The 17,307-nt window shown below is 41.2% G+C and overlaps 1 protein-coding gene across 1 annotated transcript in view; it reads left to right on the top strand.

The window, feature by feature from the left end:
- Window positions 1-4,853: 4,853 nt before the first annotated feature.
- AKNAD1 (AKNA domain containing 1) overlaps window positions 4,854-17,307 on the top strand; it is a 40,488-nt gene continuing 28,034 nt past the window's right edge. The window contains 7 exon segments of the mRNA XM_060139471.1: window positions 4,854-5,828; window positions 7,874-7,913; window positions 8,442-8,453; window positions 8,456-8,589; window positions 8,706-8,768; window position 9,301; window positions 13,316-13,448. Of these exon segments, the coding sequence (XP_059995454.1) occupies window positions 4,854-5,828; window positions 7,874-7,913; window positions 8,442-8,453; window positions 8,456-8,589; window positions 8,706-8,768; window position 9,301; window positions 13,316-13,448 (1,358 nt within the window).

The raw sequence follows: 17,307 nt of genomic DNA on the forward strand, positions 1-17,307 counted from the left end.
TGATCTTAGAAGAGTGGGGTTCAGGACCTGAGTGTTAAGTTCTTTAGTGGAAGGAGGCAGGGAAGCGTTGGTGGCAACAACGCCTGTTTTCTCCTCTGCCTCGGGGCCAGGTGCACCCTGTTGGAGGCTAGCAGAGATCTAAACACAGAAGAGAGGGTATTGGGGATGAGGCTAAGAGACTGTCACAGGCACACAGCCCCACAGTTTTCCTTTGAAGATGGAAAGAGTCCTCTGATACATAACATCATATATTACATCTGTATTACCACTAAATGGGCCTGGTAGATAGAACAAACATCACCTACCAGCCAGAAACAATGATTCGCTGACCATCTTTGGTCTCCAACCACCAAGGAGTTTTGGTTTATCCATCTATAGACATTCTTAGTTGAATCCATCAGATTTGCAGTCATCCCAGCCATGGTTATTTTCTTCTCTTAAACTAGGCATATTAGTGAGGTTAGGCCAGCACCTCAGCACCAAATTTGGACTTCATAATAAAGTAAACTACACAGGGGATAGAGGTCAGCATGGTGAGCACTTTGCTGTTCATCCCTATTTGGGGCCCAGACTGAACTGTTTCCAGAGGGCCAGGTCGCTGTGATGTGCTGACCTCTTTTGCTCAAAGTATTCACTCTCAGGGTGATTTGTGAGCTGCTGCTGAGCACGTAATGATCAGGACAGCTGCAAAAGCAGTCATGGCCCCACATATGTTCACCTGAACTCAGTAAATCAAATTGGGTTCTATAGAAAAGTTCTGTTGGGTTCTGACTGGAACCTCTTAGGATTCACCTTTGGATTCTAAGATGGAGCTGAGTATTGGTATGGGAAGATGGTCTAGTTGCTTCCAGCTACCTGTAAGGGGCCCATGATGATTCTAAGGCTGTAGCTTGTCCTTTAGCAGAAAAAATCCTTTTAATATCTTGCAATCACACACAAAAATAACTATAATAATAACAGAAGCTGTTTTCCTGTGTGTAATGAGAGCGTTCCTCAAGCTTCTACCTTGTCTTGGTGGTTGCTCTTTTTTCTTTTTCTTAAGAGTCATGGCAAAAATTAAATTTTATCAGTTTAAACAGAATGATATTTTAGAAATTAGAATCTGGCTAACAAAGGGTCTTTTCTTCCATAGCAAGAAGGGCTTCCATAGCAAGAACTGCTCAGCAATGAGTATCTCAAGATACAAAGAAGGCTTGAGGATGAGTTTCAGGCTATAGCTTGGGTCATTAAAAGTCCTGCAAAACTAGAATTCATCTTTCTTTTCTCTTTTCTCTGTAGGCATTTAAAGATGCTTTTTCCCCTCAAAAATTAGACAACTTTAAAAAATTAAAATATATTTGACATATAACAAGGTGTAATTTTAAGGTATACAATATGTTAATTTGATCCATTTACATATTGTAATATGATTACCATTTTAGTGATAATTAGACCTCTATCATGTTACATAATTATCATTTTTTTAGTGGTTGGGATACTTAAGTTCTAGTCTCTTAGAACGTTTGATGATTATAATACAATATTGTTGTCTATACTCATCATGCTGTGCTTTAGATCTCTAGGGTTTATTCACTGCTCGTTGCAAGTCTGTACCCTTAAACAACATCTGTCTTATCCCCCCACCCTCCATCCCCTGGTAACCACTATTCTACTCTCTGTTTTTATGCGTTTAGCTTTTTTTAGATTCCACATATAAGTTATACCATACAGTACTTGTCTTTCTCTGACTTATTTCACTTAGCACAATGTGCTCAAGGTCCATTAATGTTATGGTAAATGGCAGGATGTCCTTCTTTCTCATAATATATATATATGATAACTTCCATACATGCACCCCAATGTTCATTGCAGCACTATTTACAATAGCCATGACATGGAAACAACCTAAATGTCCGTTGACAGATGAATGGATAAAGAAGATGTGGTACATATATACAGTGGAATACTACTCAGCCATAAAAAAGAATGAAACAATGCCGTTTGCAGTGACATGGATGGCCCTAGAGATTATCATACTAAGTGAAGTAAGTCAGAAAGAGTAAGACAAATACCATATGATACCACTTATATGTGAAATCTAAAATATGACACCAGTGAACTTATCTATGAAACAGAAACAGGCACACAGACATCGAGAACAGACTTGTGCTGCCAAGGGGGAGGAATGAATTGGGAGTTTGGGATTAGCAGATGCAAACTATTACATGTGGAATGGATAAACAACAAGGTCCTACTGTATAGCACAGGGAACTATATTCAATATTCTGTGATAAACCATAATGGAAAAGAATATGAATAAGAATGTATATATATGACATCTTCTTTATCCATTCATCCATTGATGGGCACTTAGGTTGTTTCCATGCCTTGGCTATTGTGAACAATGATGCAATAAACATGGGAGTGCAGGTATCTTATTGATAACCTATTTTCATTTAATTTGGGTATATATCCAGAAGTGGAATTGCTGGATCATATGGTAAATCTATTTTTAATTTTCTGAAGAACTTTCATATTGTTTTCCATAGTGGCTGCACCAACAGTGTACAAGGGTTCCCTTTTCTCCACATCCTCGCCAACATTTGTTATCTCTTTTCTTCTTGATGATGGCCATTCTAACAGGTGTGAGGTGATAGCTCATTATAGTTTCAATATGCATTTCCCTGATGATTAGCAATGTTGAGTATCTTTTCATGTACCTGTTGGCCATTTGGACAACTTAGATAATGTTTTTTGTTTTGTTTTTGCGGTACGCGGGCCTCTCACTGCTGTGGCCTCTCCCGTTGCGGGGCACAGGCTCCGGACGCGCAGGCTCAGCGACCATGGCTCATGGGCCCAGCCGCTCCGTGGCATGTGGGATCTTCCCGGACCGGGGCACGAACCCGCGTCCCCTGCATTGGCAGGCAGACTCCCAACCACTGCGCCACCAGGGAAGCCCAGACAATGTTTTATCTAAAATTATTTGGTGATAGTTTTCACGATCAAACAATAAATTCATTTCCAGGTAGATTTTTAAAGTAGTTTTAAGGCTCCTATAGAGATCATGTCTCATATATGCCATTTATTCCTTTATCCTGTAAATATCCCACAGATAAAGAGTACCTAGCCTTCCATACCTGGGCGTTCTTCAGCACTCCAACACTGAGACTGTTTTTCTCATTTTTAAGCTACCATAATTGTTTGCTCACTCTGTGCTGAGCACTGTGCCAGGAGCTTTAGATCGCTTATCTCATGTTCATCTAGCAATCCTGTGAGCTAGGTATTATTATTCCTATTTTTCAGAAGAGGAAACTAAGACTCCGAAAAGTTAAGGAACTTGCCTGATGGCACAGAGCTAAAGAGTGGAAAAGCCGGAATTCAAATCCAGGTCTCCCAACGCCTGCTTCCCCTCTGTGCTTTTGACTTTCCTGGGAAGCATTTCCCTTGTTCTTCACGTTCAGTTGGAGTAGCCTGTAATTTTGTTCATGTACCTCACTTTACAGTAAATATTAGACTGGTAAAGTAATCCTGCAGTGATGATGATGACGATAATTCTTCTTTTTCTTCTCTCTTTCTCCCTCTCACTTTAAACAAAATATTTTTTTTGAGTTCTCTAACATTGGCATTTATCTATAAATTCAAATTTTTGTACAATGTTTTATAGATATCTTTACCACATTTAGTGTTTACTCTATTTTTTGCTTGGAGAATTAATCTTACTTTTTTTAGGTTATATAATAAAGCAGAAGTCCACAGACTCATAAAAATTTAGATGGGGAAGAGGCCCTCAGAGATCTGTTCATCCAACCCCATCATTATATGGGCAAGGGAGGCCAGCCAGTGGTTGTGGGTCCCTTGGTTGAGTCAGAGCCTCAGTTACTCCCTTAAAACTGGAGGTAATTATACTACTTCTAAAAAGTTGTCCCAAAAGTTTGCAAATCAAGAAGCGATATCTAAATGGATGCTTTAAATTTTATTTAAAAGAATAAAAGACTCTTACCAAATGGCAGCTGGTTTTGCTCTGAACATTTTCAGGAGTATCGCTGAGACACGTTGCTACCACCAGACTGTGGCAGCTTGACAGGACTGCTCAGAGCAAGGCAGCCTCTTGAACTGGGTTCTGCCTGGGTTCTAATCAGAAGAGGGATGCTTGATGGCAGATTGGCCTCTGGGTGTTCAAAAGACCTTTTGGTTCCTTGCTCATATTTCTGTCAGTCCTTCTCTGCCTTTCTCCAATATACAAGGGAAAATCAGAAGAAGGGGACCAGAATGTCTGGGAGGACAAATGAAAAAGCACCAGAACAGAGTAGGCTGGTGGTTTGTTTGAGTTGAGTCTGCTTTCAGTGCCACACAAAGAGACCCATCAGTGATGTGTGGACAAGTGACAGCCGTGGTACTTAAAAAAAAAATCAATCCTTTACTTGCATTCCAAGCTCCTATTTGGGGAGAACAAATTTCAAATAGTACTTCCTAAGAGAAGTTGGTAAATATTTGGTCATTAACTAGAGACTAATGTCTCCCTCAAATTTTAATGAATAAAAAATTTAGCCCCCCTCCTTTCTAATTCCTTGCTTATATACCACTGATTATGTTCATGTAGGCTTTAGGATGAGTTACTCTTGGCTGTGCTTCCTGCCTTCATGTTTATAACTGCATTTCTCTAAATGAAAAGCATCCGTTTTGTTCCGGCATAGACAGTAGGATAAGCATGGTTTCATACGTTAAATAAATTATATTTAAAATGAGGCTCTTTTTGTTTTGCACGGACTAAGACACACAACGAAGACAATCAATGAAAACCAGAAGGTCTGTTGCTACAATTAAGAACATCAAGACCAGGCAGCAACCGATAAAGGAGGTCAAGCCGCACATACATGGATGAAGCCGATTTCTCGGAAGATGCAACTTCTAAGAAACAGGAGGATTTGCCTTATGATGGGGACTTCTCCCAAATTCAGATGTACAACGATTACAATTTTACCTCAAAATATGACATCCTTGATGTCTCAAATCAAACGAATTTAACAGAAGAGGACCTTCAAGAAAAGGCTACACATAGAGAGACTTGCAGAAAGGCAGATATGGCCATGACTTTGGATAAAACAACTGAAAATGCTGTCAGCAAAAAATATAATAAAGAGAATCAATGCACCATAAATCTTCATATTCCATCTAACCAAGGAGACCCTTCAAAGTCAAACATTCCTGATATTTTACTCCATCATGTTTGCAAAGAGGAATTCTCAAAAGGTCAAGGCATTAATTGTGAAACTCTCCCAGAGATCTCTAATGCTGACAGTTTTGACCGAGCTATTATTAAAAGTATTATTTTGCAGCATGTTACGAATTCTTGGCCAACAGAGCAAACCTCGGAACTCACTGACCAACTCAACTCCAAAAGCAATGGTGAAAACAGCAATAAGCCCAGGTGTTTGCCAACCACGACAGAAGAAAACACCTCTGATTTAGAAGATCCGGTCGCTGCTGGAGAAAGCAACCATCAGGAAAATTCAAATTTTCTAACTAAAATCAAGAGTCCAGGTGATAAAGAAAAAAGTTGCCAAGGGCAGACACCCCAGAAACAGCAGGCTGAAAAAGCAAGTTCAGGCAACAAGTTCAAATATGGCCAAGGTCAAGTTCATTACTGGTTCTCTGATTCCTCTAAGGTTGCTCCTAAAAATAACATAACTGACAAACCACTTACAACTGATAAACAAGCCAGCTTTTCTCCTAAATTGAGAGATAAGTCAGCTATTGTGCAAGATATTTCAGAAAGCATGTCTAGATCAAACGGTGTTGAAAAACAAGAGCAGAAATGGAAAACTCCTGAAACTTCACAACAGATAGAGGTAAGTGAAAGCTGTCTCCAGCAAACATATAAGCAGGGCCGCTACTCATCTATATCAGTGTGGGTCTCTGGAGGGTGCATAGAACTGAGGTGTAGGTCTGAGGTTCTGGGTTCTAGTTCTGGCCCAATACCTTGACCTCTCAGAAGCTCAGTGGGTCTTCTCCTGAGAAGAATCAGGGGCTGAACTAACAACAACACATAATAGAATAAAATCCAAGTTCTTCAACCTGGAATTTGCGTTTCCCTGTTTTTCATGTCATCCTACTCTTCTAAACTAAACTCCCCCCTCCCACCCCAGGAGTCATCCTTAGGTACCTGGCTGGCCCTGCCCTCTCTGAGATCCTGCCTTACGTGGAACATCCCACCTCTGCTTACCACAGACCTGCTCATTTTCATGGCCTCCTTCAATTCCCCACTGGCCACAGGACTTCTCAGAACCCCCTAGTCACAGTCTTTCCCATCCTTGTTTGTTTAGTATTCTGTCAGAGCATTTATCTCAGCCCGCTTTGGATCCTAATGATTTAGAAACATCTGTTCCTTCCACTAGATTTGAAGACTCTGGAGGCAGCCACCTCGTCTCCATCTTTCCTTTGCCCAAGTTCCCCCAGAGGCCTAGCCTTCTGTTTGCACATATTATGTCCTTGGTTATGAATGCTCAATTGGACTGAATTAAGATCTTTAATAACACGCTTCAAGATTGTTATATTGGTAACTATTTAGTACAAAATTTTGCTAATGTTTACTTTACACTATTTCCCCTTTCTGCATCTTCCCATCCTTCCACCCACCTTCCCAGCATGCTGAGGTTCAGGATCTCATTGATTGTTTGAGGTTCAATGGTTAGGTAAGTTCACAGTAATGATCAAAGTAAACACTGTAGCTCTCTGGCACTTTGCCAGGACTGTATGATCTTTCCTTTAAGCATTCTATGAGGAGCCCCCTGACTGAACGTTCTCTGCCTATTTCCATTTCCACCTCTTTATGCTTCAGCTGCCTTCCCTTTCAGCTGAACGTTCTGGGGAGTTTGAGCAGAAGCCCCCACCCCTGATACACACACACATACACACATACCGGGAGCCAGCAGCCCACCTGGCCTCGACTGGGACGCTTCTCTCAGTCATGGAGAAATCTGCACCCCTGTGACACTGGGAAGTCTCCACGTTCCTCATTCTGCTTGCAGGAGAACACCCCTCGGTGGGCACAGTTCTCAGTGCCCTGTGGTTAGTAGGGGCAGAATGAATATCAAGTTCATCTGTCTCTGGCAATGGGAGCCTGAAGTCAGGTGTCTGATTTTCTCTCGTCCTGTCAGTTCAGGTTGGAGAACTGGACTCTATAGGTTCCACAGCCACGATATAATTGAGATATTCGTAATAACCACAGTCTAGTTTGACCACTACAGTAGGTCTCTGGCACTAGCGTGTTTGTGAGCTGTGTGTGTTGGGAACAATGGGAAGACCCTCAAGGTGAATCACTCCGGAATCTGAACTCTTATCCAGTTAGCCTGTGGTGAGTAGAAAAGGGCTGTGTGAACAATCACTATCTTGACACATTTTGGAACTTAACGCTTACTGTTATTATTCTCTGGAGTGTGGCTACCATGTGTCTGAGTGTTAGTGAGAGCGCCAGCAATAGAGCCGGTGACGAGATCAACAACGGTCCTTTGTGGAACCTATGGTCTAGCTGTAGGAGAAATATGTGAGTATTCCTCGTAATAGTAACAAACATGATAGTAGTAACAGCTAACATAAACGCTTACCATATGACAGATACTATGGTAACATTTAATTCTCATCACAACACTATGAGGTAGGTTCTATTACTATCCCCATTTTACTGTTGAGGAATTTGAGGTTTACAATGATGAAGTAATTGCTCTGGGTCACCTGGCAGATAAGTGTCAGAGTGGAATTTAACCTTGGCATCAGGGCCCCAGCTCTTGACACAACTGGGTGGCCTCCATGATGACCAGAACACATCGAGTCATACTGAGTAATGGCGTCATGATCACTATCAACAGTCACGTTTTCTTATCCTTTAAATGCGCAGATGGAGCCCATGGTACACATCCACCAAGAACATCTTGCAGGTACTAGCATTTTAAAAAATATTTATTTATTTAATTTTTGGCCGCATTGGGCCTTCATTGCTGTGCGTGGGCTTTCTCTAGTTGTGGTGAGCGGGGGCTACCCTTCGCTGTGGTGCTTGGACTTCTCATTGTGATGGCTTTTCTTGTTGTGGAGCACAGGCTCTAGGCGCACAGGCTTCAGTAGTTGCAGCATGTGGGCTCAGTAGTTGCAGCTCGCAGGCTCTAGAGCGCAGGCTCAGTAGTTGTGGCACACAGGCTTAGTTCCTCCAAGGCATGTGGGATCCTCCAGGACCAGGGATCCAACCCATGTCCCCTGCACTGGCAGGCAGATTCTTAACCACTTGTCCACCAGGGCAGTCCCAGTACTAGCATTTTTAAACCTCTTTGATTTAGATATACATTTTGAAAAAAAAAATTTTTTTAAATAGTGATTGGTAGTGATTGCCACAGACTTCTGTTTTCTGTACTTAATAAAACTGCAGTGCAGCTGAGATGAATGGTAACCAAAACTTATTCTTTCTTACATAGGAATAGAATCTGAGACAATCTCTCTAAGATGCCATTGACTTCTCAGAAAGACCCTTCCTCAAGTTCTTCTTACACATTTCACACGATATCCCAAGGGAAACAGATGTGTCAGAAGTTAAAAGAACAGACTGATCAACTGAAGACTAAAGTAATACTTTTTTTTTTAAAGTAATACTTTTAAAGCTTATTATGAAAGATAGAAATAACCAAATTCAAACATAAGACACTATGCCCTTAACGAAATATTGCATTTTTTCACTGCAGGTACAAGAATTTTCCAAAAGCATAGCACAGGATTCTCCCTATCATTTGCAAGATAGGAGGCTGGTAATAAATTTTATCAAGTTTTAAAAATCTTTTTAGGGAATTTGACATGGGAAAATACAAATGACTTTATAGTATCATGTTTTCTCTACATTGGTGGGAATAGAAATGCTCTGATAAGAAATGCTTTGCTGAAGATGAAACTATCTTTGTGTTACAGGGACTAAAAGAGCTTAGAGCTTTCTGTTTCTATATGTATTTAGCCCTTTCTCCTTCTCAGGGGATCTATTACTTATGGCTGTCTTTCCTCAGCAGTCATCCCATAATAAATATGAGACCATGGTAAGTTCAAGAGAATAATATGTCAGCTGTTGTAAAGGGCAAGCACATCCAGATTTGATGGGTCCTGGGGGATACAGGCTACAAAAATCACCAGTATCTGGCAACTCAATATGTAAAACTTTGAAAACTTAAAATTAATCTTGAAGCCATGCTCTTCAGATCAAAACCTTTGACTTTCACATCCTTGCTTGCTGTTGCATTTAATCAAATCATTAATTTATGTTGTAACCATAGCCTTGTTCATCAGCGTCAGGGTCGTGGGAAGTGGGGGTGAAGCATGGCAGTGGGGCAAAAAGCTGAGACTACTAGAACCAGGGATGTGTGAAGTTGAAGATGTAGTTTAGGCCACTGGGTCAGCAGCAGGACAGATGGCCAGAAGTCCTGACATAAAGGACACGAGCAAAGCTCAGGGCAGTCTGTGCTTCAGAAACCAAACAGTATAGACAAAAACTAGGAGGAGGCAAATGTTGAGACACAGTTCATTATTTTTTCACCATAGTAATTAAATAACTCATACATTCATTCGACAGCATTTGTGGGGTACTTCCTATGACTCAGACTCTGTATCAGGCATTAGGAATTTGGAGGTGAAGAAACACTTCTTTTTCAAGCGACTTATCGTCTCCTAGGAACAGACCAGTAAATCAACAAGTAACATGCAGCTTGGGAAAGGTTACATATGATACTAATGGCAGCACTGAAGAGGCTCACCCTTGCCAGTGAGACGGTACTTTAGAAGGCTTCCTGGAAGGGACTTCTGAGCTGGGCATGTAGGAAGAATATGGCAGAGTAAGGGCAAAGGTGTATTCCAGGAAAAGGAATCAGCAGGTGCAGTGGCACAGTGCTGAGAGTGTGAGGAACTGTGTGGCGGTGTAATTGACCAGATGGAGCTCAGGGGGAAGGGAGGAGACTGGAGAGGTAGATAAGGACTACATCATGAAAAGCCTTTACACCACGCTAAGGAGCTTAGATTAATTTCATCCTGAGGTGGAGTGATGGGGCAACACTGGAGGATTCAAAGCTGAGAAACAGCAAGCACCATGGGGGCAAGACTGTAGGGACAGAGATCGGCTAGAAAGCCATAATCCAGGTAACAAGTTATATGAAGTCCTAAAGCAAGGCTGGCAGTGAGGATGGAGAGGGCACAAATCCAAGAGTTTAAGGAAGTGGCGGCAGATTGAACCAGGTAAAGAAGAGAGGAGGCTTGGATGCATTCCAGATTTCTAGCTTGGGTAACCAAGGTCAGGAATAAAAGTGGAGGATCCAGTTCAGAATGGGTGTGCCAGGTAGGCAGGAGGCCAGATGTCACATTCAGTTTGGGACATTTTGAGGTACCCATAAGACATCCAATTGGAGAGGTCCAGTAGGCAATTAGAGCAATGGATCTGAAGCTCAGAGGAGCTGTTTGGGCCAGAAATGTAAATTTGGGTATAGTTTTATGTTGAAGCTGTGGGGTATAGGCGATTGCTCAGGCAAACACGCAGAGTAAGCAGTGAAGAAATCCAAAGATAGGATCATAGGAAGCAGAACCAGGGGCAGGGAAAAGAAGAGGGGTCCTCAAAGGAGATCGATGAGGAGAGACTCAAACGGTCGAGGCAGACCTGGAAGGGGCAGAGCTATAGAAGCCAAGAGAAAAGAGGGTTTTGAGAAAGAGGGAGTGGGCCACACCATCAAATCTTCAAGTAAGGAAGGTAAGCAAAATGTGCATTGGATTTGGCAACTGAGAGGTCATGAGGGAGCTTGGCAACCCTGATTTCAATGAAGTGGTGGTTCTACAGAAGCCAGATTGCAGGAGTTAAGGAGTGAATGATAAAGGAGATCTCCTAAAACCCAGGCTTTCAGAAACTGGGAGAACATAAAGTTTTAAAAGGCCAAGCAAAGCAGAGGAAACTGGTTCAAGGCATTAGCCTTCTTGAGGAAGTTTCAGGAAGTTTCTTCCTATGTTAGAGGGTATGTGGGGATTCGTGTCGGGACTGAGAGAAGAGGAGAGAGGTGACTCCTTAGGAAGGTGACTCCTTAATTCCGGGCCCATCTGGTTCAGTGAAGGAAGGCCAGACAGGGCTAAAACTAACTTTCTCAGGGTGAGCAGCACACGGAGAAAGCTTTTGGATTTTGCAGCAAACATCCTGGTTCTATGTGTTGATTGTACAAGCTTAGACATGTAGCATGTCTGCCTATCTTAGTTAAGAGAGTTAAATGAGGTACATTTATGGCAAGAAAACTATGCCCTATCTTCTTCTGAACACAATTAAAATTCCAAGATCCCAAATTATAATTCATAATTGGCTTGCTTCACTTTTCTCTTTCCTTTGAATACCTAATTCCTTCTCATGGCTTTAACCACCATTTTCATGCTACCAATTCCTAAATTACTAGTCCTCACTTCTCATCTGGAGCTCCAAATGTTTGTGTTGATCTTCCTTTGGATCTCCCACTCTTACCAAAAATTCTACCTTGCCCAACATTGACACCTTCATTCAAACTTGTTAGCCTTTCCAAATTCCTCAGTTTCATCAGGGGGTTCACATTCTTCCCACCTCCCACAGTAGAAACCTTTGAGTGTTGTCTGTGATATTTATAGTATCAGTCAGGGTCCTGGCAAGAACAAGAAGGCTTACTCCAGTGGAGTTACTGAGGAGAGCTTAGTAAGGCATTATTTTACAAAAGCATGGGCAAGGTTAAGGGAAACCAATAAGGGATAGAAAGCATCTCATGGAAGGAACAGTGGGGCAGAGGGACGGAGGAAGAGCAGATAATGGAGCATAACAAGAATAGCAGTAGCTGTAGGGGTAGCTGACAAGTTCTGCGGCTTTTGATAGAGACACAGCCAATCCATGATGATACAGACAGGAGGAAATCAAGGAAATAAAGACCCTACCTCATCCTTCTTCAGTTCCTCTCTCCTGCTGTTGTCTTCCATTGGCTGAAATCAACCAAAGCCAGAGGCATGGGAGCCTATTGATACAGTGCATTGAAGGCCAGCCTCCTGGCTGAGGCACAGAGAAAGTTGGAGGGTGGATCTGGGGTGAGGAGAAATGGAAAACATCTACCACACTTGCCATTTTTTATACCTGTATAGCCAGTATGCTTCTAAACTTGTTTGTTTATTTTAATAATAGTAAGAACTAATAACAATGAAGATGAGAGCTACCATCTATTGAGGGTGTACTATGCTCCTGGCACTAAGCATTATCTCATTTAATTTTTACAATATGAGGTGAGGGCTATTATCTCAAATCAGAAAACTGAAACTTAGAGTTCAAGGTGACTAAAATCATACAATTAGTAGGTGACAGTCTGAACTTGAACCCTGGTGTGTTCGATTCTGTAATCCCATGATGCAATATTCTTGCCTTTGGCAATATCTCTCCAATTCATCCTTTCCTCTCCATTTTCACAGATACTGCCTGATCCAAGCCCTCTTGAGTCCTTTAAGCCTGACTTAAGTCTCACTTCTTCCATTGAGCCATAGCAAAGTATTCCATCCCACAGTCTGTTTTCCCAACTGGAATAAAATCCCTGAGACCAGGGACTGTGCCTGATACAGCTTTTGTGTCTCTCACACTTTTGGCCCAGGACCAAACATGGGCAGTGCTCAGGGAATGTTTAGTGACTGGGGCTGCAGGGCTGCAGCCTCTGTGCATCGAGATAAGACCCTGACCTGTACAGTTTAAACATTCATCTGCATGAGGCTACATCTGGAAGACCCATTTGAAGCTTTTGACTAAACTTCCCGATGTTCCTTCCCCATTTCATCCCCCAAGTGCCACAGATTCAATCCCAGGTCCTCTAACTTCAGTTCTTTTCTAATATCTATGTGACTTCTGACATACTTCCTAGAGCCCCAGTTTCCTCCTCTATAAAACTGGGATAATAAATCTACTTTGCCACGTTTACAACATTGATGCATGGATTAAATAAGATAATGAATGGAAAAGTGCTCTATGAGCTAAAAATTATTCTGCAAATATGTAGGATTATGAATGTCCCATTAATAAAAATTTAAACATCTCCAAGTGGGTTCTAGGAGAGAAATCAGAAGTGACCATAGTTTTCAGCTATGTGCTATGAGGTGTCATAAATGCTGAGATGGGTCTTGGGTTGTCTATATTTTAGATGTCAGACTCTGAAACAAAACAATTGCCAGGAGAAGGATGACGGCTTTGTTTTGACACTACTGTGGGGTACATCCTCATTGTGTTTTGGGGAAAACCAACTACACACACAGGCTTACCTGTGAATGATTCCAGTGACTCCACTGTTACAAGTCCTCGAGAAAATGCAGGGACACCTCGAACTGCTGGAATAGGAGTTTCTGGCCAATAAGGAAAAGCATCTGACTTTGAAACAGCAAGTCCACAAGCATGAATCCCCAGCTGTCGATGAATTTGATCCAGAAAGGTGAGGCTTAAACTGTGTAAGGTGGAAGGGTCAGAGGTAATCTCCTTCAGGTGGGATTCTGATGCGGCTGATGGCTTAGTGCTTGGAGAGCCATTGGTCTTGGGTCAGCAAAAACTGTGCTCCCATTGAATAAGTGTCACCCCATGCAACAAGCAGTACGGAATTCCTGCTATGTGTAAGGTCCTGTGCAGGGCACTGACCCAGATAGAGTGCCCCAAATGAACAATGGTCTCCTGGAGGAGAGACATTGTGCCACCACCTTGCATTTTGTTGGATGTCATTATAATTGGTTCTGAGACTCAGAAGAGTACAAGAAACTCTAGAAAGGCTCACGTGTTAACCCCAGAGGACCCTCTCCTCTCCAAGCTCCTCCTGTCCTGTCCTCTCCTTCATCCCACTCCTGCCTTTATTTCCCCTGCCCGGTTCTTCTTTTCTGTCCCTCTTTTTCCTCATGCACAGACAATTCCAAAGAGACAGCAGGCAGGAATGAATCATTGTTACATTGGTTAGTGTTGGGGTAAGGGACACACAAATCCTGATAAAGGCAAAATGTTAAGGCTTGAAGTCAAATGATTCCTGAATTAATTCACATTAGAAACTTGGGCGCACAATCATATCGAATGAAGATTCCAGCTGGCCATTCTGATGCCACCATGCCCCTCTCTTTCCAATCTAAATAATTTTAAGATGTAGTCCAGGACTCAAGGCTAGGCTTGTTTCCATATAATTTCCTGGGATGAATTTAAAGAACCCATTTAGTAGGCTTAATATTTGTAAGTTCAGCTCTTTCTATTCATAGCATTTTAACACGAATTCATTCTTGATGCCAAAATATTTTAATGGTTTATATTTTGGCACTAGCGTCCTGAGATATTACTTCTTCAAAATGAATGAAATCTCTGTCTATTGTTATTTCAATACTGAGTAATTAGACAGCAAGGATGAGGTTTTAATATTGATTTTTTTCCCCCAAAGTCTTTTTTTCCTTGGAAAAAAGGATCTCCACATGCTTTCACTATTTGTTTAAAAACTAATAGAGTAAGGATATTTATTTTCCAAGAAATCCCACTTGTTTTGGCAGTCGTCTTAAAGACAGGCCTCTGTGCGCATTAAGACCAAAGTTATGCAATGCCTTATTTATATCCTAGTTACACCCACACTGCGCCTGGCCCCAGTATAAATCAAGAGAGTTTCAACTGCAATTATATCCCATATACAGGAGAAGCTGTCAACACTGGGGCAAGGGAAGGACTCAGCCTCTCCCAAAACTCACCTCAGAACTGCCTCAGAGCGAAGTGTGCTCAGCTCCTCTTGTTCTCAAATGGGCAAAATGTGGCAAAGAGCAGAACCCAATCCAGCCCTTGAGGTCGTGGTGTGTCGAGAACCTTCTAAACGATGGGTCCAAAGGCTATTGTTGATGGCTTTCTGTAAAGGAAAGAATTGTGCAAATTAATTGGCTAATTGCTTAAGTCAGCTATTGTGCTCTTATTAAAACCTTCTTATTATTGCCTTTGAAAGGTAATATTCAAAAACGTTGTTTGGATTTCATGTATCTTGTTTGTCAGACTGTAGTCTGATGGTCATTTGATTCTTTCACACACTAGCACCAGAAGCCAAGGAGTCAAGAAATGGGGTTCTGCCTCCATCAATCCTTCCTCCCTGATACTATCGGCATACACTTTTGTCTTCTATTTTACAGAAAAGATCACAAATTCCCTCAAGAAATGTCTTTTCTCCACCTCCAGTTCTGCATGTTTTCACCTCCTCTTTCTTCCTTCACTCACCTTCCAACCTCTCCAGCCTTGGTCCTTGAGCCTATCTCTTCCCGCTACCTTGAGGCCTCGCTCCATCATTTCACTTCCTTTAAATTTTCAGTCTCCCCTTGTCACCTGATGAATTCCCTTCTGCCTGCCAGACTAGAACATATTTTCCTATATTTTACTTATCAGTCTGGTTTTCCAGGTTTAGATCTTTGTCCCACCACTCGTTGAATAGGGCAGCCTTTCCCCATTGGTAAAAAGCCACTTTTATCATATACAAAACCCCCATGTGTACATGGGATTGGATCTATCCTCCCCATTGTTCTGTTTCTATTTCTACATTAACCACATAGTTCTAAATTACTATAGGTTAGTGTATATTTTTAAATGTTTCTTCTTTTAAACTTTCTTTAGCTATTCTTGTATACTCTTCTTACTAATAAACTTTATAATCAGCTCAGCAAATTTCTTTTTTTTCATTGATAGAGTCACTTTTATTGAGAAATATAGTTTTAGGAACCAAATTTCTTTAATAAAATTCCATTTGAATTTTGTTTAGGATTTTGTTGAATTTACAGATCAGTTCAGGAAAAATTAAAATCTTTGCAATGAGTATTCCCATCCCATTCCCATGAAAACATCCCCAGCATGTTTTCTTCATGTAGATTTTACATGTTTTGTCAAATTTGTTCTTAGCTATTTTATACTTTTTCTGTGTTTTTTTTTAAGAGTCAAGATTATACACATACCTTATAAAAAATATTTATTTGGCTGCATCAGGTCTTAGTTGCAGCACGTGCGATCTTCCTTGCGGTATGCGGGATCTTTCACTGTGGTGCATGGGCTCTTTGTTGTGGCACGCGGGCTTCTCTCTAGTTGTGGCATGGGCTCTAGAGCACGCGGGCTCAGTAGCTGTGGCATGTGGGCTCTCTAGTTGTGATGCATGGGCTCCAGACCGTGGCAGGCTCAGTAGTTGTGGCGCACAGGCTTAGTTGCCCCACAGCATGTGGGATCTTAGTTCCCAGACCAGGGATCGAACCTGCGTCCCCTGCATTGAAAGGCAGATTCTTGACCACTGGACCACCAGGGAAGTCCCTCTGTGTGTTGTTAATAGATGTTTTCTCTAATCCATATACAGGAAATAAAGAAAATTGTATGTTTAACTTATACGGGGCTACCTGACACAATCTTGTTCTTACTATTTCGTTGATTTTCAGTTTGACAGTCTTAGTTTTTAGGTATGACAATCAGAAACAAATAATAGTTCCCCTCAACTTCACTTTTCCCCTTAAATATTTATACATTATATCTTTTCTTCCCACCAACTTTTCTATATCACATTTCTTTTTATTGCTTTATTTCATTTGCTAGGTTTTCCCAAAAAACATTGAATAATACTTGTGAAAACAATCATTCTTGTCATGTTCCTAATGGTATCGGGAATTCTTCCAAGTATAATGACTGCCGTAGGTTCAAGTAGATAAGCTTTATCGAGAAAGTATCCATCTATTCCTAGCTTACTAGAATTAGATATTTTTAAATTTAGGAAAAAGTTTAATCAAATGGGGTTTAGAAATCTAGTTAATCTCCTTTATGAATCTAGTGAAATATATTAATAAATATCCTAATGTTTATCTATAGAATCAGTTGGGAAAATTTCCCCTTTCTTTTTATGTTCCAGAAGAGTTACTTAAGGTCTTTGGTAAACTCACCCATAATTCCACTTGGATTTGATGCTTTTGGGGGGGCAAAATCATAAAACCCCTAGAACATAACAAAGTAGAATACCTAGATGACCTTTGTTATGGTGATGGTTTTTGAGATACAACATCAAAGGCACCACCCATGAAAGAAATAATTGATTAAGCTAGACTTCAAATTAAAAACTTCTGCTCTGCAAAAGACAATGTAAAGAGAATGAGAAGATGAGACACTTCTCGTAAAGGACTGTTATCCAAAATATGCAAAGAACTCTTATAACTCAACAGTAAGAAAAAAACCCAATTAAAAAATATACTAAAGATCTTAACAGACACCTCACCAAAAGAAAACATACAGATGGCAAATAAGCATATGAAAAGATGCTCCGCATCATATAT

This window comes from Lagenorhynchus albirostris, chromosome 2, assembly GCF_949774975.1.
Source record: "Lagenorhynchus albirostris chromosome 2, mLagAlb1.1, whole genome shotgun sequence".
NCBI lineage: Eukaryota > Metazoa > Chordata > Mammalia > Artiodactyla > Delphinidae > Lagenorhynchus > Lagenorhynchus albirostris.